Raw genomic sequence first — 22,604 nt, 5'->3', positions numbered from 1 at the left:
GCGGCCTCGAACTCCTGACCCATCTCTATTTGGTACTTACATTACTTAAATAGATAATTTTGCCACTGAATTCTCGATGAGAACGGCACGCTCTTCGATTAGAATTAGTCAATTTAGTATGGGAATTCATGTGGGCAGTTAGAATGCGCATAAGTCGCTGCCATGTAAAATTAACATGAATTAAATTAACATAAAAACATACTGACTATGATGCTGGTAATCATAATATTGATCATAGTATGGATGATTTCCTCTGTGGTATAGCGCAAAGCATTTATTTTTGAATCAATGGCCCTACAGAAAAATTCAGCTCAATCTACATTGTATACCAATGTTATTCTGAATTTATTATATGTATTTTGATTGTTTTACTCAAATTATATCATATGCCTCATGAAAAATGAATAATGTCATTAGATATAGGCCTAAAGATTAGTCTCAATATCAACATTGCCCATAGATAGTTTCATCTCCAATTCTCTTAAATATTCCTTGGCTTTTTAACCCACTTGAGACTTTAGTCCCAGCGGCCTGTTGCGTTCACTTTTCGTCCATTGTCCATCCACCCGTCGGTCCGTAGACCGAATCAGGTTATTAGTTATGAAGATGCTTCAATGGATTGTGTTGATCTTTGGTTTATACATGCATCTACCCTAGATACATCTTGTGCCCTATAAAACTGGCGAAATCAGAATCTAGATGGCCGACTGGCAGTCATTGTTGTTTGCCAAATGGGCACTTTCACACATTAGTGAAGTTTTCTTGGGAAATTTTGAAAACGCATCGATCAACTATCTTGATCTTTCACATATGTTTTTATCCCCACTTGGTGCATCAGCATAGGAAACATTTGGTCAATCAGTTCCAAGATGGCTGTCCTGTGACATTTTTGTGGCCAAAAAGGTTATTTTTGCCCTGAATTACCAGACTGTAGCTTCCGAATGCTTTGCGATTTTTCATTGAAATTCATGATGGTTGTACTGTGAGAAAGGCTCTTACTTTTTACAGACAGATCCTTTGATAAGTCAAGCGTGACATAATGGGCAGCCATCTTTGTGTCATCAGCCCTCATTTGTAGATAGAAAAAGGTTTTTATTAGGAAAATATGGACAGGTTTTAACCTAGAGTAGTATTCATCTCCTCATATGGAATTTAGGTTGAGCTGAATATTGAATGATATAATTTGCCTATATATATATTGGTACTTGGAATTTTTGTAAGCACAATCAATTGCTAAGTTGTAGCTTATGACATGTTGGATTATTGTGAGTTTCAAGGTCATTGGTTTTTGTATATGGTCACCAGGGGGCTTTGAATAGCTGAATAATTTATCATTTTCATATTTTAATCCATCTTGCATTAATTATTGAATGAGAGAGTACATTAAGACAAAAGTTATTTCAGTCATAACATTTTTTTCAGTTAATAAACATAGGTTCATCATATACTTATGGAGCTGAGGATCATGCAGAGTTTTTGTGTGTTGTCTCCAAGGAATGTCCGAATATTGCAAATGGTCAAGAAAGCGAGCCTACGGATAAAGCCAGGGTAAGATCTTATGTTTAACCAACTGGTGGAACCAATGAGCGGACTAACAGCTTTTACATTGTGAACTTCGGGAAATTTTCAATATGCTTTGATAGGTGTATCTACCCCTTTTATGATTATCTAACTCTCTGTAGGGGCTATTGTATGGTAAGAAAAAGAAGACAGAATGTATGTTATGTGTCAACTGTGCTAAAGACAGGGTTTCTGTAATCATTATAAAAGATTTATATTGTCATTATTGGGGACGATATTTAACAAGCCTGTATCCATGCCAAGACAAATACTGTAGGAATGTAGCCCAAATGGGGGAAGTTTTTGAGGATTTTGGAGTCATTCTAAGTGCATGAGAGTAGTGCCTATCATGTGAACTTCATTAATTGAAGCATCACTCATAGAGAGAATGTTGCCTATAACCCCACCAACTGACATTGTTAAGCATTGTCTGCTGAACGTGTGTGAACTAGACCGTTATGCTGACTACATGGAAAATGGGATGGGAAGAAAAGTCATTGACCTACTGTCTGGGCAATTAAACTATGCTTTATAGGGAAGGCAGGTATGGCCTATGCCCTGCTGCACCTGCTACCCTACATCATCAACCTTGCATTATATTATTTAAAACAGATCATTACATTGAAATAAACTAGTTTTTAGGGAACAGATTATGAATATCGTTTTGCAATTCCTCAAAGGGATTTTCAATGATTTGGGGAAAATAGGACCACTAGACATGCATAATAGCTCCCTTATTAAACCAGAGCGTCAAGAAAACCATTATTTAGCATTAATTTTTTTCAGGTTTTACAGCAACGTGGGTCACGGATGTGACAATTACTGTGTCCATATAAAGTTGTCCAACAGCGAAGATTGAATCATTGTTCTATTGTTCTGCGAAAGTTGTGTTTATCTGCACGATGTTCACTGGATACACACCATGTCTGTAGATAAAGGCATACAAAGGGTACATGCATTCATAGTAAGTTTCATTGGATTGTGGATAAAGAATGTCATACCCTGAGTATGCCATGCATGCAGTTGAAATCCTAGACCAATCATTTCTGGATGTTATATGCATGCATCCTTGACTGTATGTAAAGTCGGCTGTGCTGGTGGATGCATTCAAAAGTTGATAATGGAACTCTAGTACGAAAGATGTTTTACAGCGAAGATTGAATCATTGTTCTATTGTTCTGCGAAAGTTGTGTTAATCTGCACGATGTTCACTGCATACACATCATGTCTGTAGATAAAGGCAAACAAAGGGTACTTGCATTCATAGTAGGTTTCATTGTAATGTGGATAACGAATGTCATACCCTGACTATGCCATGCATGCAGGTTGAAATCCTAGACCAATCATTTCTGGATGTTATATGCATGCATCCTTGACTGTATGTGGAGTCGGCTCTGCTGGTGGATGCATTCAAAATTGATAATGGAACTCTAGTACGAAAGATGTTTGCACCTGTAATTCTATTCAATGCTGTCTCATTTTCACATGCATCACTACTCCTGAATTGGAGACAATCATTCATAACCCCTGGCCCAATGATTATTTATCCAAACAACAATGCCTACGAGATAAGTTCTACCACCTGCAACCAGGGGAGTGAATTGTAAATAGTATATCAATAACGCTTGTTTTATAAATGTAAATGTTTTTTAAGATTGAAAAGACATATAGATTTTCACCCCATTCTCTGCCCTTGTCCCCTTTTCATGAATGTTCATTTTTCAGGTTATTTTGATCTTGTATTAATACTTGTACTTAATTCATTGACATACCAACTCATAATGTACCAAATCTGTGCCGTAAGTTATTGGGTTCATAAAAACTCGCGCATCATCCCTAGAATCTTTACCATCAGACAGTAGAGTAAAAGATTGTTGATATTAAATTTCATAAGAAAATGAATCATACCAATGATATATTTCTACTACCAAAAAATGCAATTCAAAAATGAATAAATTTTCCTGTTATATGTTTCAAATAGATATATTAAGTTCATTCTAGTTCATTTTGTTTATTAGACAACTTACGTCTGTTGAAAAGTCCTTATACATACATGATGAATTTTTAGCCCACTTGGAACTTTGGTCTCAGCAGGCTATTGCGTTCAATTTTTGTCCATGCATCCAGCCGTACACGGAATCCAGATTGGCTTGATTTTTTGACGCCTTATAAAACGTTACCATTATGAAACCTAAACAATGTTACCCTTCAGCGTCATTTTACAAATCACAACCGTAAATCGTGCAAAATGTCAGGTCTATGTGTAAATATACAAGCTATTTGGCAAAATATCATTGACAAAGATGTAGAATGTCTTACTGTGATTATGTAATGAGCCCTATTTGAACCTCGAAATATTTTATGGCATTGAATATCATGAGAAGACGTATTGTAATAGTAATGGATCTATGATTATATCAGAAGCGGCAGGCATAAAAAGAAATGATAAGTAAATCGGATTATTCGGTCAAAAATAGGATGTATACACGGTGCAGAAGTCTAATATAAAAGTAAGACCCTGACATGGGGATGCTGGTGGACGAAGCTATCTACGATCTGTGTAGGGCCGCGTGAGTTTTATCGGCGGCTACCAGCGGTCAATTTGAAAATGTGTAAACATATGATTTCAATATCCAAATGTTTTAGAAAATATGTTCAATATTAGGGGTATGCGGGTTTCATGAGAACGATCATTCCGAATAGCAATTTATAATAGCATACCTGTCGTATATGGCTCCGCATCCTCTGATGGCATGTGTATCAGGGGACAATTCAATTCTATATTGATCAGATTCCCAAATTCAATAAAGTTACAAATTTAAAAATAAGAAAATACAATATACAAAACACAAGTAATAAATTTAAAAATAAATTGCCCATGGGCAAAGTGTGGTTTGAAAGCTAGATGTTGTTTGGAGTAAGGGCATTGCTTGAAAAAATCTTTTTAATTTGTGACTTCAAAGTTCTAGAAGTTTATATTGTATTTTATCGTTCTTAAAGAATTATTTTGTAGTCAAATAAGACCAAAGATAAACATTTGTTTATGGTCTACGTCCGAAATTTTGTAGGGTACAGGTAGGCGCGGCATTGGAAACTATTTTATATTTTCAAAAAAAATGTTCACAATATGAAAAAATATTCAAATAAAATTCGTATGATGTCACATATCAGAGGGTGGCTGAATATTGTGTCTTGGAAACGAAACCTCTTCCCATGTATGGCCGCGGAAGCTAAAACACCGGGGCGTAGTATTAGATCGTTTTAAATCCTGGAATTTACCACTACAATATTCATACCTCGACCTATACCTATAGTTTGCTGCTTAGTATTTTCAGGTCACAAGAAATTACAATTTATTACAAATTCTATCAAACAGAAAACACAGCGCTCATCTTCTGCTACGACGATTATTCAGCCTGTTATCACACCAAACGTGCAGCAGCGTTACTGCATCACCATATAGTAGTGTGTATAAGCGTGTGTTTGTGTGTGCAACAGTCTAATGTTAGCGCTCCTGCGCACACGTGGATGCCTTGTGTAGTGAACGTTCGCTTCACTTCGATCTCTACAACACAATCACCGGGTATTAAAACGAAACAATACCTATGGCGATATGTGAAATAATTATATTCTCACCAGCAATGAGCATTTTAGATTCGCACATATACGGCACCTAGTCCAATGAAACGTTCGCCATTAATGGCTTTCCCATAATTATTTTAGTAGCGCCAGAATTCCCCGTATATCCCAAAAACAGCCAATCACATTCGCTCGTAGAGGCAACGTCCCCCAATCGAGGTCATTGTAATTTTATATGCAAGAGCTAAGAATTTTCCCGCCAAAAACAGTTTTTCGTAGAATTTTAACTGAGTTGACCACGTCATCGATGGAAGGTTCGCCATGTCTTCAATCGCATCGATTATACGTCGTTTAAGCCGAGAACCAATGAAACAAATGCTCACATAAAAATACGTACCGCGATTTCACATGAATTGGCTCAATGCCAAGCTCATACTGCTGACAAAGGTAAACCAATAAGAAAATACAACATACAAAACACAGGGGTAATTAATACAGAATAAGATGAACAAGTTATTTAAAATGACATGTCTCAGTACTTCAACCCAGACTCAAGAGGATATCGAGTGGCAGCCAAACTGACTGGGCTAGGCCACACGATATGCTCCAAAGTGATGATGAATCAGATATCAGAAGAGCTCTTTCCTCGGCCATGGAGACAATGAAGTTGCAGATCAGCTTAGAGCATAAGTGAAATGAAGTCGGTCACAAGTTATCGTTATTGACAAATTTCAATAAAAGATTAAACCACTATTTACAGTCGAAGGCCTGTATCACCTACTCGCCAATTCTCATAATTCCCCAAATTTCTTAAAACTTTGATTTCAAATTTGCAAACCAACATTAGCTTAACCCAAAATTCTACATTTTTTCGTCAAATGATTAATTAAAATTAATTTTCTTGTTGCTATATACATTAATCTCTACATCCTAGACATCTCTTCAGCCCAACAACTAACCGTGTTAGATTCAAGATGGCTGATTGGTGGTTGTTTTGGTTTGATTGAAAATAAGACGGTCATCCTATCACCTTTTTTGTTCGCCAAAAGGTCAATTTTGGTCTGAATTCTGAGACCTGAAGCCTCTTATTGGAGTTTAGCTTTAGCAAAGTCCGTTTTTGCTTACGCATATGATACTTGCTTCCTTTCGTACAAAATAACTTGTGCAAGATGCCTAGTTTTTCTTCTGAAATTTCAAAATATTCACTGTAATATAAAAATTATCTAACCCTATGGTTTTCGTTGGAAGGCATTGCTTAATTGTCAATTTAGTAATTTATTTGTTTTAAAACTACATCTCATATCGGAATAGCACGTGTGTCATGCTTCACACACCCACGAAGAAACCATCCAAGAAACTGCAAATGTGTCTAGCACTTACGCGCCGGCGTGGTACACCCAAAGTAAGCAGACAGAGCATGAATTTTCAAATATACAACCAAAGCAGCGATATCAATCTTATGCTAGATCTCAAGGTCTAAGAGACCAGAGTACGAAAACGAATTCTACTACTCAGTGTTAGTAAGTGGAAATATAGGGGTTCAGGCCAAAGGTCGAGTGAGTAGAAAAATAAATTCTCGCACACTCGAATTTATTTTTCTACTCACTCGCCCTCTCAACCTGTAACCTGAACCCCTATATTACCAATTACTTTAATATTCATATATATATATGAATAACATATAAATGATTAACATTTATAAATGAATAACTTCTAAAATCCATTTTAATAAAAAAATTTGTTATTAAAATGGAGAGTAAACAAATATACAGTGAGAACATCAAATCATTTCTAGATAGAATTAAAGATATCACAAATGCTAAATCTGTAGATTATAAAATTTAAGAAGTTAAATGAACAAACAATTCATAAGAAATATTTAATTACAAATATTGATACAGTTACTAACAAATATGGAGATAAATTAGTTATTCACTTAGAATATGAAGGATTGAAATAAAATAAATTCAGAACATATTTACCAGATAGATTTCATAGATTATCAAGTGAAGATTTAGAAGAATTATGTTCTGGTGATTTCTATTTCATATATAAGGGTAAGAATGAAAACGGGCACCATGAAATAGATTTCGAATAAAATATGTAAATTAAATGGTAGAATTAAAAGAATATAGAATATTTGTTGATTCAAGAAGACATACAGATTATAAATCACATAATTTATTAGTACAATTAGATAGAGAATTTAAAAATTGTGTAGATTTGAAATTAATAAATGTAAGTCTATGTAATTCTTTTTATAATATATCGGATAAATCTATTGAACATAGAGTCTTTTTAATTCATGACAGAAATAAGAAAAGATGGTTTCATCTTTATCTAAAACCAGGATTATATAATTTAGAAACATTAGCCAAGAAATTAATAAAAGAGCACGCTCAAAAATGGGTGCATCTGCTGGATTTGAATTAAGACTTATTAAAAGTGATAGCTCTGATAGAGTAAGAATACAATTAGGCAATGAAGATCAGCATCAATTTCTAGTTAAAAAACCTTTAGCTAAAATTTTAAGAATAACCCCGGATGTAAGGATACGTAATGCTGATGCTACACCAAACTTAATGCCTTTTACACACTTTTATATTTATTGCAGTTTAATTGATCCTACAAAAACATTAGAAGCAACTAAAGATACAATTTGTAATTCTGGTTTATTGAATATTTTACCATTGAAGAATGTTAAAGAATTTGGAACTCAAATAAATTATAATTTAGCCGAATGCGATTTCAAACCATGCATTCCTCAATTTAATAATTTTAGATTAGAAATTAGAAATCACAATGGATACGTAATTGATTTGAATAACTTTCCTGTAATTTATGAATTAGTTTTAAGATGTAAAGAGTAATTATTTTAACTATATAACTGAATATAACTGTTGGGCCGAGTATATGTTTTGGGTTTGATTTTAAACATGGTAAAGAAATGAGAATTAAACTTAATGATGTAATTACTGATATAAAAAGTAAATCATTTAACAATGCATCAATGATTAATAAAGAAAATTATAATATAGAAAAAGTAATTGATTTAATTAGAACACCCTTAGAATATTATGAATTAAATGAAGATGGAATTATCGATCATATTAAAAACATATTAACTGAAATATATGATAATCATAAAAGTAGTAATGAAATAAATGTTGAAATAATTTTAACTAAGTTAACTAAATATTTTGAAGATGGTAATTTTTTTTGTGATAATAAGTGGATAATTACTGGGTTATATAATGGAGCATTACTATCAGTTGGAACTGTTGGTTATTCAATAGTATTTAAAAAAGTATTCAAAATGGGAAGTGTTAATGTTGATAGATTTGATATCAATGATATTTTAAAATTAAAGTTAGCAGTTACTTTATCTAATTTAACAATTGATTATTTAGAAAAACAAAAATATATTCCTCCTATATAAAAGCGTAATTTTTTACTAAATAAATGGCATCTGCAATTATAACTATCATAGGATCGGCAATTGTTAATGCTTTAGCATTTACTGGTGGTGGTTATTTATTCAAGCATATTGATAAAAATGGTCCATTATCAGAACAAAAAAAAACAACTTATCGTTAGAAAAGTATAATAAAGCAGCAGAAGAATATAGAGAAAACAGACAAAACTATATGGATTACATCAATAAAGAATCATATAACCAGAAATTACACATAGAGATTTTCAATCAGTTGATGAAGCTATGAGTTTATATAATGCAGTTACAAATAAAGAAAAATTACATCTATACAAACCCAAATTATCAGATTATTATACACCAAGTAAAGAACAACAGAAATATGAAATAATTTGGATTTTAGGTGGAACTGTTATTGTATTATTTGTTGCATATAAATTTACTAATTAGTTATTTCTTTTCTAAATAATTGGATGATAAAGTTGATAATATTGATATTATTTCTCATGATATAAATAAAACTAAATCAAAATTATATTTGGAAAAACAAATATTAGAATTTGAAAATGATTTAAAAGTTAAAAAGAAAAAATATTTAAAATCTAAAATTATAATTATTTTATTATCAGTGGTTCAGTAACAATTAGTTCTGTAATAACATTTTTAGCATTATTCTCACCATTAACACCTTTAGCTATCTCAATTGGAGCTTTAGGTTTAAGTTCAAGTGTATTAACCGGCATAAGTTCAAAAAGTTATAAAGAAAAAATAAAATCTAATATAAAAGAAATTAATAAATTAAAAAGTACATTAGATTATATAATAAGTTTAAATGGTAATATAACAGTTGAAGAACAATTTAAATTATTAAAAGAATTAGTGAATTATTAATTTTTTTATTATAAAAATGGGGTTTCCAAAAGCTTTCCAATATAATAAATCAATTAAATATAATATTCCTGCAATATATTTTAATAAAAATATTACATATAAAAATTTAGTTTTAAATTCATTAATTAATCTAGAAATTTATGTTACTGAAACACAGTTTTTTATTTCTAAAATGGAAAATATATTTAATACATATGAAGTTACTTTTACTCGAGATGAATATCATATATATAAAGTAAAATCTAATACGAAATATTGGCAGAACCAATTGAATTTTGCTGTTTATTGTGCAACAACAGGCGGTGGTATAAGTTGGAATAATCATTTAAATAACTTAGATAAAAATTTGAATTATTGTGATTTAAAATTTATTCACACAATATTTAGATTTCACACATATTTTCGAATCCGAATAATATTAAATGAAATAGAATATATTTGATTTGTATTTTTGGTGCGAAAGTTGAAACAAGATAACCAATAGTTGGAAATGATAATACTTCATTTGATACAAAAAAACAATTCAAAGTATTATTCCAAAGATTCCATTCATAATGATAAAAATAGATCGATTCCAGAAAATATAGTCAGGTACCAAAATTATTTAGATAAATCACATATTAGATTAAATTAATGTATAGGCCCTAATTTATTAATTATTTCTAATGATTTAGTTTTAAAAATGGGAAATATAATTGGTTGCAATAATTTGATTAAGACTGCAACAATAAACAATTCATTTGGATTAAATGACATAAATAAAAAGATTATCACTGCTCCAAAATTAATGGAAGGCGAAAAAATTAAAAAACATATTCAATCAACAGAAACTAAAACTAAGAATATCAAATTGGATAATGATTCTAAAATAAAAGATTACAATACTACAGAAATTATAAAAACTGATAATATTCAACATGAAATAATTAAAACTAATAATGATAATAAATCCCATGAAAATACTAAATTAGCTATAACTTGTATAGGAATTGTAATAGGAGGAATATCGTATTTTAGATTTTAATTTTTATAAGATATAAATGGATGTAGAAGGTGGAGAAGCTTATGAAATGGGAGAAATGGGAAATAATAATGAAGGATATATTGATGATGATTATAATGATGATGAAACTAATATTGATAATGATGATGGGTCAGCATATAATTCTAATTTAGCAGATAGTGGTTCTAAAGCCCCGTCAACAGACGAGTTTGATAAAAAAAACCTAAATCGAGAATAAATCCCGAAAATGAAAATCCAGATTTAGTAAAACAAAATTTAGAATATAATGAATATATTTATAATTTCAAACCTATATTTGAAAGATCTGGATATAATATAAATGATAGAGGTGCTAGATATTTAGTAAGAGAATTAAAATTTTTAGATGGTGAATATTATTATCATTTGAAAGATGATTATTATATTGATACCTCTTATAAAAAACAAAACAAACATTTTAGCAGAATCAACATTGAGTAATTTAGAACCATCTAGAATTAAAACAATAAGCAATAATGAAATAGAAAATGTTACACAAGAAGAAATAAATCAAAATAAAAGAGTATTTAAACAAAGAATTAATGACTTATTTGAAACAATCAATAATAATGTAGAAACAGAAACAACTTCTGGTAAACTTAAATCAAATAAAGTTTTAATTGAAAAACTTTTACCAAATGGATTACTTGATGCAACAGATCAAGAATTAGAAGATTTAAATATATTTTCTGATAAAGCAATTAGATAAATTATCAGTAAAAGACTTGCATCTGATAAAATTGTACGTGATAAAAGTATAAGAGATTTTAAAATTAGAACTTAAGAAAAAGATAGAACTGATAAAATTTGAGAAATAGAACAATTAAAATTAGATAGAGATAATAAAGTTATTGAAGAAATCGAATTTAAAAAAAGAAAAAGATGATTTAGAATATAACATAGAATTTCAGAAAGAAGAAATTAAATTATCAAAAAAATCATGTGATTATAATATTAATGGATTAAAAGTTATTTTTAAAGATTTGTTGATAAAACCAATTTCTGAAATATCATTAAAAGATAGAATAAAATTATTATTTAAACTAGAAGGTATAACAATTCTTTCAATTCTAACAGCTGTAACTATGGTATTCACAACAATAGGTTTAGCAATATCAACTTCATTAAAATCTAGGCCTACACCCAATAAACCGGATAAACCTCCAAATGATAATAATTCTATACAGGATAAAGTTAAAGATGGTTTAAAGCAATTAGCAAAATATCTATGGTAACTATCTAAAAAATCTGCTGCAGCTTTACCCGGAATTATAGCATCGTTTGTTGGTTTTATATTGAAATCTGCTGGGAATATTCTTAACTTTGCTGCTGAACGTATTATTTTATTTTTAATTACAGTTGTAAGTGCAATTATTTTTGGGTTTGAATATGATCCAAAATAAATAATCAATTTTTTTCTCTTAAATAAATGAGTGAGAGTTACATAAATCCTTCTAAGAATTCTAGAATATCTAATGCTATTAAAGCAGGGAGATCTCATCACATAATTACTCATAATCCTTCTAATATTAATCCTGATGAAACTTTATATGTTAGAATCCCGAGATTAAATCAAAATACTTTTTAAGTTCCAAATAGTATTTATTTATCAGCTGTTATAAAAGTAACTGGCCATGATAATGATTATGTTGTTGATAGTGTTGGATGGTTGACAAAAGAAAATAGAAATAATATGATATTTCAAGGAATCCAATCAGAAAACCATAATGAATTAAGATCAGAAGCTAATAATGCAATAATAATTAATGCTACAGATAATTTGATAAAAAAGATTCATGGAAGCAAATATAAAATTCCATTAGATTTTGAATTGATAAATAATAATGCACCTTTATATAAATATGCAATTCAAGAAGATATTATATTCGAGATAACATTTGCCCCTGTTAATGAAATAGTATTATCTAGCGTTGTTAAAGATATGGGATATAAATTATCGAATATATGTTTAGAATATGATACAGTAACTGATGAAAATATTGCTAGCATAATTCAAACTCAATACAATCAAGGATTTTCATTATTATATGATTATATTGATAAATTTAAAACTTTAAATATTAATGCAAATGATGAAATAATTAATGAGAATATTAACTTCCCAAGAAGATCTATTAAAGGTGTATTGATATTTGTTACCATTGCTACATATTCTAATGGCGCAGTACAGGTTGATAAGTATTATAATCCTGAAATAACAAAAGTAGAAATAACTATCGAAGGCATAGCAAATAAAATATTTTGTCAAGGAACGAGAATGATAGATCAGTGGCCAGAAATTAGAAAACATTTTATGAATGAAAAAAATAAATCATCTGAAAATTGTAATATTAATCAAATTGATTATTATACCGGTAATAAATATGCATTATGGTTAGATTTTAGAACGACAGAGGATAATTTATTACATGGTTCTGGGGAAAAAACTACAAAATACAAAAGATGGGATACAATTATTCATGAAAAAGAAAAAAGGAAGCTTAAATTTCTTAAATGCACATTTATATTATATCTGAAGCGCAATTAAAGGACTACTGAACACTATTCCAATATGCATCGTATTTTTTCACTATACTGTTGATTAAGTAACACATATTCCATATTGACTCCTAAAAATATTTACATGAAGTTTTTTTAACCAAAAAAATTAACTTTTGAAAGATCTCCGCTGTTTAGTTTACTCTGACCACGTGTAATGAGCAGGTCACGTGAGTAAACGTCAGCGCGAGAAGTTACTTTGTAAACAAACATGGCGGATACAATTAACAACATAAGCAACAGTGATGAAAGTTCAGAAGATTCTTCGTCAGATAATAATTATATTGAAAGGGAAGACAGTGAGTCGGGCAGTGAATTATCTGTGGAGACTGTAAACGTGGCAGAACCAATTCTAGATCCATATTTTCTATGAGCCAGATGCATCCGACTCGGAAGAGGGCGACCGACCTGATGACAGGCCGGATAGACTGAATAGATTAGACGTGGATCGCCAAGATGAATGGTAATGAATAACTATTGTTTAAAAAAAACTATTCATAATAAGGTCAAATATTTTATTCACGGCATTCCTAAGAAAAAGTATTGTCTAACTAACCATACACTTTTATTACAACGTGGTAGGCCTATTACTCACTGCTCACAATAGGCCTATGTTATTGTCATCGAACTCAACAATAGTTGTTGTAGTACGTTACTCGAGCGAGGCGTAGCATACATCTTTGTGTTAGCTAGTTTCTAGGGATGTTTAACTTTCAATTTGCAGACTGAACGTGGTAATTCAAAATCATTTTCTCTTTCCTAGGTGTCATTGCTCTCATTGCCAGATATTGGACACTGAGCCAGAGTGTATCTGCTGCCATGAGGTTCCCAAGGTCAAAAATAAATTAGACCAGCTCAATGCAAGACCAGGAGACGACCATTTCACTTGCATGACTGATACGCCATCATTTCAGTCAGTGTGTTTGGATGTTTCGGCATGGTATGGGTTTCGTTCGCAGTATGGCCGTAAAGCGTTTGAGGGACCTTTACCAGACAAATATAGGCACATTGCATATAGACAGTGTGTTTGATGGTGCTGGGGATTCTGCGGCATAAACAATAGAGTTATATTGCCTGCATGTATCGTGTCATGCATCAGGGCACATTTCCCAAAAGAAGATGTCCTCGAAGAGGATCAGCAATTCAGAGGATTCAGTCTACCTCCATTAGAAAACTAAAACGCAATTTTTAGTTGCAATGTATAAAATATTTTATTAATTTACAAGAATAAATGATTTGTATATATTTTGCATTAAAAAAGTTGTCAATCATGTCATCTTGAGCCGAGTAACAAGGAATTCAAATAACTACAATGATAGCTATAACAGCAGTAAATAGTCAAGTGGTTATTAATTGTCAACCAAGTCACTTTCCAGAACCTCGCGAATCACGTCATCAATAGATTCGGTGTTCGCTTTTTAGGTTGAGTAGCGAGGACAGTTGATTTTGATTTTCCTTTGACCTTTTCGGTAACCTTCTTGAATCTTGATGTATGGTAGATTACTGCTTCATCCTTAACTACCGTTTTGCGATCCGCGATCAATGTGGCTGGTACATTTATTTTAGAGGAATCATGCGGGCGTCTCTTTATGTTGTTAAAAACTTCTGCAAAGCATAACTTGACGTAATCTGAAAAAAAATTTTTTTTAATGAACCCGAGTAATTTTTAGTAAAAAATATCACACTTTGTTAGGTTCAGCCTACCATGAGTGATTTTTGTCAGAATTTTTCTTAAAACGTGACCATCTTTATACTTTGGATAGTGCACCTGCCATCGCTGATTACCAGTCTTCGTTTCAGCTTGAATTCGTTCAGAATTTTCGTTATAGTGAAGTATTGCTATACAGATCCTAATGGAATTTGAAATGAAGATAGAATGATAATGTACCAGGTAGAACAATGATGTGATTTTGTAAATTCATATTTTTACATGTATTTACATACCTACTGAGCATTCCGACGTAAAAGAAATCTATCATCTTAGGGGCAAAATGATTTAAGATGTTATGAAAGCATTCGATACTGCTGGTTTGTCCATAGCTAGACATATTGGATATCTGATTAACTGTCCGCGTGATAGTTGCAAGATTCTCAAATTCAGATGCAACATTGGATCCTAAAAAATTAAAAGATCAATAAATCAAAATGAAAACAATTATTTACACTTAATTATCTAACCGGGTAGCTATTAAATAGAGAATAGAAAAATATACCTGGAATTAACCATTTCTTTTTTTTAGAATATGATGCGTGGAGACAGTTCTCATGATTATTTTGAACATGCTGTATGCATGTCAGCCATTTCTGTTTTATTGTCTCGTGGTCTCCTGATTCTGAGGATTGGGCACACCAGTACAAATGGACTTTGATATTGGGTATCCACTCTTTGATAACCTCCATGTCTTTTTGCTTTCCTAGGCGTTCAAGTTTTCTTGTGACTGCTTGACAGATAAAATGAAAAACAAAACGTAGATCTTTGTGAACAAGCCTTAAGAAACCATTTACAAAATTGTGTTACTTACGCACCTTTGACACAATGCCAAGTATCATAGTAATGTGGAATTTTCCAAGTGTCGCGTGCCCATTTTCTAACGGACAAATGCATATCAGTTACGAGAGCTGTGATTTTGAATTTCTTCAGTTTTTCTGCGCATCTTTTTAAGCCTTCTAGTTCCATCGCATTTGATGATGTCACTTCATTTGACTGAATTATACATTAAAAAAACAAAATACCTAAAAACGAATCCACATTCATAAACCCTGAATAACTACAAGGCATACTTACTTGGACTAACTCAGAAGTTATTATTTTATTGGTCTCCAGATTCATTATTGAGTATGAGCAGTACATGCCGAGTGGCCAGGTGAGTCACAGCGTCCATCTCCTCCTATCAACAGTGGAGATGATTTGAGACTATCAAGCATAGACTCGCGTTTCCTTTCCCAAACTTGTCGTATAGCGGCATGGATGTATTTCGAATGATGGTTATACACTGTTCGCGTTGAAAGGCACTGAATTTTTATGAAGCTGGATTGACAATGAATGTTTGAAATTATATATTGAAATGTATTTTTTAAAAGTCGATGAAAATTGAGGCACAATTTGATGACAAGCATTGGTTTCAACTTACTTAAACAACCTGATCACCTTTGCTGTTAGGCTTCCTGTCAGTAGTATTCCAACACTCAATAATATACTGGTAACGGGAATACCCTTGATGGATGGCTCACTTTTCCATGTGGTCCTGTGGTTACACAGCTTACACTGGGTTCTAACTGTCAGACAGGTAGAAGACACACTCTTCGAGACAAGATTTTCACCCTTGCAGATACTGCAGAATTGAAATAGTATCAGCAGAGCAGACTGATAAACAATAAACTTGGTCTGATCCTGAAAATCAACGTCATCTTCATTCCTGCAAGTAAAAATACTTCTATAATTTCACAGATCTTAGTATTGATCTCTCGACAAAATCAAATACAAATTTCTATGTCATGATATCTAACTTGAGGGTAGGCTACATGTAATGATCATCTTACTTCATTTCTTCAAATTTCAAACTTTCTTCTTGAAATTCATCATCCGATTCAGTCTCCGTGTCGCACTCTGGACGATATTCTTCATCAGAATCTGTCTTGTTTGATGAGACACTGCTCTGACTAGCCTTTCTGTATCGCTTCTTGGGTCTTGTCTTTGGGGATAGAAGGGAACATTGAACCCCACGTGAGGTGCGTCTGATTTTGTAGCTTTTGATTTTCGGTTTTGAATATTTTGGGAAATGTCGACGTTGACAAAAGTACTTAGGTTTCCATTTGAGAGTTTGGATTGCTGAAAAAATATTTTTAAATAATAATGATTAAATTCAATTCAATTTCTATAATCAACAAATGAAATATGAAATTAAAAGTATATTTTTGAATAATACTGATCAAATCTAATTCAATTTCTATAATCAACAAATGAAATATGAAATTAAAAGTAGGTAGGCAACTATCTTATTCATGATTTCGAATGGATGTAATTACCTTTACTAGATGTGATAGGTTCAGTTTGAACAGCTACAGTTTCCCACATCTTATCGAGATCGCCATCACCATCAATTTCAAAGTCAATACTTTGAAGCTCTGGTTCAGCTACACTTGGTTGAGTCGCATCATTGACCATCGCTAGCCTCCGTCTCTTTTCAAAAGCTGAACGTCCTTTCTGCATCTGCGGACTCAAAAAATCTGCTTTCTGAGGCGAGTCAACAGAATTCGACACAACAGAATCATTGAGATGCAAAGTTGGTACAGAATCTTTCTTTAATCGAAGACTGAAGTGAAAAATGCATCATAATAGTCAGTTGTTTCCAAACTAATTACAAGTCGCCTGATTATACATGACACACTTAGACCCAGGTCACTCGAAAGTGAATTAAATATGATTTGTTTCAAAAGCTGTAGAATCAAGGTATCAGTTTATTTTATGGGATTGATGTTTTTAATATACAAACCTATTAGCAAAACCAGCATTTTACTCCATGTAATTGTCGAAGGCCTCCGTTGTGAAATGTTTTCTACAGAGCACACTTGATGACGAAGGCTTCCATTGTGCTCGCTTTTTACTCACAAAAGCAGTCCATACTCTAGCAATATTTGGATCACGCGGCCATTTGTATAACAAGGAATCTTGTGTACTACAATTGTAGTACAAACAACGCCGTGGCATAGTTTAAAATCGTTTTAAAATCTTTTTATAATCACTTTATCTCCTGTTGTTATCGCTATCTGAACGAGGCTGATAATACTTCCGGGTTCTCAACATCTCGCGCTGACGTCACCACAGGGGATTACCCGAGATTGCTGAGCATCGCGACTACGTATATTTTGGTTTGCCGTAGCAAGAAAAAACCTCTTAAAAGTATTCGAAATGAAAACAAATATACCTAAGGTCATTAGATTATCATTTATTACATCTTACTGGATTGATTCAAGGGAAAAAACAAAATTGTTCAGTAGTCCTTTAAGTATTGTAAATTCTCAATTGAATAGTGTTATGGAATGATGCAAATGTAAGAAAATATGATTTTAAACTATTAGCTAAGACTTCTGAAAATTACATTTCATTTCAATTTGGTTGTTTGAGATTTTTAGATTCTTATAGATTTCTAGCAAGTTCATTAGATAGTTTAGCAAAAAGTTTAGTTGATAATGATTTGATAATAACTCGAAATTATTACCCAAATGAACAAGATTTTAAATTATTGAGATTTAAAGGTGCAATTCCTTATTCATTTTATAAAACACATGATGATTTTTATGTAATGGAATTAATAAAAGAACAATTTTATGATCAATTAAAAGATGAGTATGTGAAAGATGAAGTATTTAATAGAACATTAAATATTTGGAATCACTTTAAGATAGAAAATCACGGTGAATTAGTAGATTTATATTTAAAATCAGATGTTATGATATTGGCTGATATATTTGAAAAATTTGAGAAGTTAATTTGAATCATTTTAATGTTGATCCTTGTTATTGTTATTTAAGTCCTGGTTTAACCAGGCAATGCGGTTTAAAATATACAAATGTAGAATTAGATTTATTAAAAGAACCATACATGGTTTTATTATTTTAAAAAATCAATTAGAGGTGAAATTAGTGGTGTTATGGGAGATAGTTAATTGGATGATGAATATAAATTATTATATATTGACGCCAATAATTTATATGGTTGAGCAATGATGCAACCTCAACCATACAAAAATTTTATATTAACAGAAGTTGAAAATGATGATAAAACTGATTGTGCAATTATGGGTTTAAAAGATGAAGCACCAATTGGTTATTTATTTGTAGTTGATTGAGAATATCCTGATAACATAAAGTGTAAAACAAGAAACTTACCATATTGCCAAGAACATTTAGCTGTAGATGATAGTTATTTAAGTGAATATCAGAAAAAAATAAAACCCAAAGATCATGTTTTTACAGAAAAATCAATATTATCACAAAATAATAAATACAATTATATCGTTCATTATAGAATGTTAAATGTTTTAGAATGTGTTATCTAAAACAAGGAATGAAATTAAAGAATGTATATCGATATATTGAATTTAATCCATCGAAGTGGTTAGAAAAATATATAGATTTTAATACTCAACAGAGGACAATATCTAAAACAGATCTTGATAAAGATTTTTTTAAATTAATGAATAATAGTTTTTTATGGAAAAACATGTGAAAATATAAGAAATAGAAATGATATTGAATTAGCAAATAATTCTGAACGACTGAGAAATTTACAATCAAGTCCTAGACACTTAGGAAATAAAAGATTATTTAACAGCAGTAAAATTAAAAAGAGCGTCAATGAAATTTTATAAACCTATATTCATTGGTTCAACTGTTTTAGAAATATCAAAATTATTAATGAATGATTTCTATTATAATATTTACAACCAATTTTTGGGGAAACGCATATTGAAATATTATATTTTGATTCTGTAACAGCTGATACCCAAATACTATAAAAATACAATAATCAAATATTATTTAGAAGAATTTCAGAAATAATTCCTAATCAAAATAAATCTTATATTTCATATGGTGAAAAAGGATTAATACAAATTAATGGATTAATGGATGTTTGGACAAAAAATGGATGGAAAAAATTAAAAAATATAATTAGACGAACTTCATGATACTAAACGGGAACGGCGTTGCTTGGAACGGCAGTAGCGAAAGAGTAAGCTGGAAGTTCATAGGCAGATGTATCAACTGCTGTGTCGTTTTGTTAACCACATGATCGTTGAAACAAGGAGGCAGTACTTCAACAATAAAATCATCGATTGTGGTCGTAACTCCAAAAGTGTTTTCTCAGTAGTGAAACACCTCCTTGGTTCATCATCTGTGCCAGTTTTACCACATTATGAGTCAGCCGAGGCTTTAGCAAATCAGTTTAATAAGTTTTTGGATAAGATAAGTGATATCCGTGCTGATATGCCCTTACCACGTTCTGAGAATTTAGGCAGTGACCACTCACTTCCGGAGTTTAATAGTCTATCAACTTTTTCTTTAGCAACGCAGGATGAGATAAGGAAAATAATAACTAGTTCAGCTAGTAAATCCTGTGAATTGGATCCTTTGCCAACATGGCTTTTAAAAGAGCGTTTAGACGATCTTTTACCAATTATCACAGAGATAGTGACAAAAATTGTGACAAAACCGAGTCTTTGTTTTTCTGTTCTCCTCGTTATGTACCACCTACTGATGTACAACTGCATGTTGGTTCTGTTTCTGTAGTACCTGCTCACTCAGTACGGAATCTAGGTGCTATTTTTGATAGATCCATGTCTATGACGGATCATGTGTCATCCGTCATAAAATCCTGTTATTTCCATATGAGAAACATTGGTTGTATTCGTAAGTATCTATCTACGGATTCTACCAAGTCAATTATTCATGCTTTGGTTACATCTAGGCAAGACTATTGTAATTCTTTGTTATCTAATATCCCGGCGACACAGATTTACAGATTACAAAAGGTACCAAATGTGGCAGCTAGAATAGTTACCCTCACTAAACGAAGTGAACACATTTCTCCTGTTTTAGCAGACCTTCATTGGCTGCCAGTCCGCTTTAGAATAGATTTTAAAATCTGTGTTTTGATATTTTCTATCCTTAAAAATGAGGCTCCTCATTATCTCTGTGACATGATTAGTTTTTATAGACCATAGCGAAATCTTAGATCTGTTAATTTTAATTTACTTTTTATTCCACGTACGTTTAGCCAATTTGGTGACAAGTCTTTTGGAGTCTATGGCCCAAAAACTTGGAATGCCTTGCTTAGTCATCTTAAATGCAGTAAGTCTATTGAGTGTTTTAAAAAGAATTTAAAAGCACATTATTTTAGAATTGCCTTCAATTGAAATTGTCTTACTGAATGTTCACTGTTTTTAAATTCAATATTGTAATGTTTTTATCATCAGATTTTATTGTACGTCGTATTTCTGTATTTGTAAGTGCTTTGGAGCAGTTTCACTAATCTGGACAGGGCACTTAAACATGTATAATAATGATAATAATAATAATAATAGACATAAAACAAATAAAATAATATATAGAGTTAGAACTAAATTAGGATTTGTAGATGTTACAGAAGATCATAGTTTAATTAGAAAAATGGTGATGAAATAAAACCAACTGATATAACAAGAGGCCCATGGGCCTTGAAGCATCGGTAGATTATACTGTGGTATTAAGTGGTTATAATGTTTTACATCTGCCGGCAAATCTTCTATGACGATGTTGATTGGGAGGACCACAGACTTTAAGGTCTATATTTGTCTAGTACGATTTCATTCCTGAAAATGAATTTATTTTCTGCCGAACGATTTAGCCTAGGCTATTTGTACTGTTAAACCTCATTAATGCGATTCTTTTAAAAAGACGGAACTAGTTTATTCTGATGTTTTCCATCATGTCCCAGCCAAGATATTTATATCAATCAAGATTTGGATACAAAAACCCATTTTTACGCATGAACTGTTAGGCCCCACTGAATAATGAAAACAAAAACAGAACGATTTTTTCTGAATGCAATTGCAAGACCCTCTGATCTTAGAGCTCCAAGCTCTGATGCCTGTACGCATGCAAAACGTCGCAGCGAGCGATGCCGGCGTTGGTGTCACTGAGGCCGGCTGATGATTGTTTGTTTGTCTTTTTGTTTGATTGGCATTACGTACGTCGTTTGGATCTTGGTTTCCCAAGACTATTCCTATTGGATTGTTCATTTAACCTCACGCCGGTACGGCCTTTGAAGTGTTGCCCGCACACTGTTCGCAGCCTGCAGGACTCGAACCCACTTGTCACTCGGCATTGATCGTGGATTCAACAGCATCACGCCTTATCTCACTGAGCTACCGAGGCCGCTCGATTCAATTCCAAAATACTACAGCAGCGGCAAATAACCATCGCAATATTGTAATTTACGACAAACAACGCGTAAATTCAATCACTGTTGTTTAACGCATGGAAAAAGATAATAAAAGGTATTTTTTCCCGGCGCGCATTACAAAGCGAATCTCTGCCGAGTGCGTAAGAGGGTGCTACCGCCTTATGAGTGTGCAGCAGGCGGGTAGGGCGTCCTAAAGTGAAAACCTATATTAGAATATAGCCGAATCGAATTTTACAATGTCAGTCAACTGATTGATGATACAACATGGTTGTTCTCGCCGTACCTAACAATGATATTTTCCTCCAATAAACAACTCTGGTAAAATTGAATAAAATGATCCATCTTTATTGGTGATATCGTATCATGGTGGTAGCCTACCGTTTACCGTTTGATGTTTCGTGTCATCATGAAATGGTTTTAACTTTAGTAAAGGCGTTCCCGCACGATCACATACGGGTTTCAGTTACGAGTAGGCTGCCGTTCCACTGCTCTAGAAATACGTATTCTGACGCTGAGGATTAATCCCAAATAATCCCATGGATACTGATAGTTGGAGTAACAAAGATATCCAAACACTGTGATATTTATAAACTGGA

General features: G+C 32.1%; 3 protein-coding genes across 4 annotated transcripts in view; 1 reads left to right on the top strand and 2 right to left on the bottom strand.

Annotated features, from left to right (window-relative positions):
* LOC141903226 (BTB/POZ domain-containing protein KCTD5-like) overlaps window positions 1-3,529 on the top strand; it is a 35,111-nt gene extending 31,582 nt beyond the window's left edge. Inside the window, exons 5-6 of one of the 2 annotated variants that reach the window (XM_074791300.1) lie at window positions 1,436-1,548; window positions 2,347-3,529. In XM_074791300.1, the coding sequence (XP_074647401.1) occupies window positions 1,436-1,548; window positions 2,347-2,419 (186 nt within the window). In that variant the 3' untranslated portion in view covers window positions 2,420-3,529. Of the gene's footprint in view, window positions 1-1,422; window positions 1,549-2,346 lie in introns of both variants that reach the window. The other variant, XM_074791301.1, reaches the window with a different exon arrangement.
* Window positions 3,530-14,316: 10,787 nt separating this feature from the next.
* On the bottom strand, window positions 14,317-15,757 carry LOC141904249 (uncharacterized). The gene is made up of 5 exons (XM_074792815.1): window positions 15,591-15,757; window positions 15,278-15,505; window positions 15,009-15,180; window positions 14,769-14,914; window positions 14,317-14,693 (listed from the first exon to the last, which is right to left on the bottom strand). Exons 1-5 carry the CDS (start codon window positions 15,739-15,741, stop codon window positions 14,452-14,454), a joined length of 939 nt encoding a protein of 312 aa, XP_074648916.1. The 5' UTR covers window positions 15,742-15,757; the 3' UTR covers window positions 14,317-14,451.
* Window positions 15,640-17,597, bottom strand: LOC141904248 (uncharacterized). Its single transcript, XM_074792814.1, has 6 exons — window positions 17,558-17,597; window positions 17,091-17,377; window positions 16,605-16,893; window positions 16,196-16,480; window positions 15,850-16,092; window positions 15,640-15,768 (listed from the first exon to the last, which is right to left on the bottom strand). The coding sequence occupies exons 2-5, from the start codon at window positions 17,272-17,274 to the stop codon at window positions 15,894-15,896; spliced, it is 957 nt and encodes a 318-aa protein (XP_074648915.1). The 5' UTR covers window positions 17,275-17,377; window positions 17,558-17,597; the 3' UTR covers window positions 15,640-15,768; window positions 15,850-15,893.
* Between the last annotated feature and the right edge of the window lie 5,007 nt (window positions 17,598-22,604).

Source organism: Tubulanus polymorphus, chromosome 4 (genome assembly GCF_964204645.1).
Source record: "Tubulanus polymorphus chromosome 4, tnTubPoly1.2, whole genome shotgun sequence".
In the NCBI taxonomy this organism is placed as follows: domain Eukaryota; kingdom Metazoa; phylum Nemertea; class Palaeonemertea; order Tubulaniformes; family Tubulanidae; genus Tubulanus; species Tubulanus polymorphus.
The sequence above is the reverse complement of the archived record's forward strand: the minus strand, read 5'-3'. Positions and strand labels throughout refer to the sequence as shown.

Bases quoted from the DNA above. Each gene is read 5' to 3' on its own strand.
- LOC141904249 (XM_074792815.1), bottom strand. From the start codon at position 15,741: ATGGAACTAGAAGGCTTAAAAAGATGCGCAGAAAAACTGAAGAAATTC. The intron at 15,181-15,277 runs GTATATTTTTCT...TTAATTTTTTAG, and splicing joins AAAGAAATGGTTAATTCCAG to GATCCAATGTTGCATCTGAA. The intron at 14,694-14,768 runs GTAGGCTGAACC...ATTTTTTTTCAG, and splicing joins TCTGACAAAAATCACTCATG to ATTACGTCAAGTTATGCTTT.
- LOC141904248 (XM_074792814.1), bottom strand. From the start codon at position 17,274: ATGCAGAAAGGACGTTCAGCTTTTGAAAAGAGACGGAGGCTAGCGATG. The intron at 16,894-17,090 runs GTAATTACATCC...ATATTTTTTCAG, and splicing joins ACCTATCACATCTAGTAAAG to CAATCCAAACTCTCAAATGG. The intron at 16,481-16,604 runs GTAAGATGATCA...TTTTACTTGCAG, and splicing joins TTGAAATTTGAAGAAATGAA to GAATGAAGATGACGTTGATT.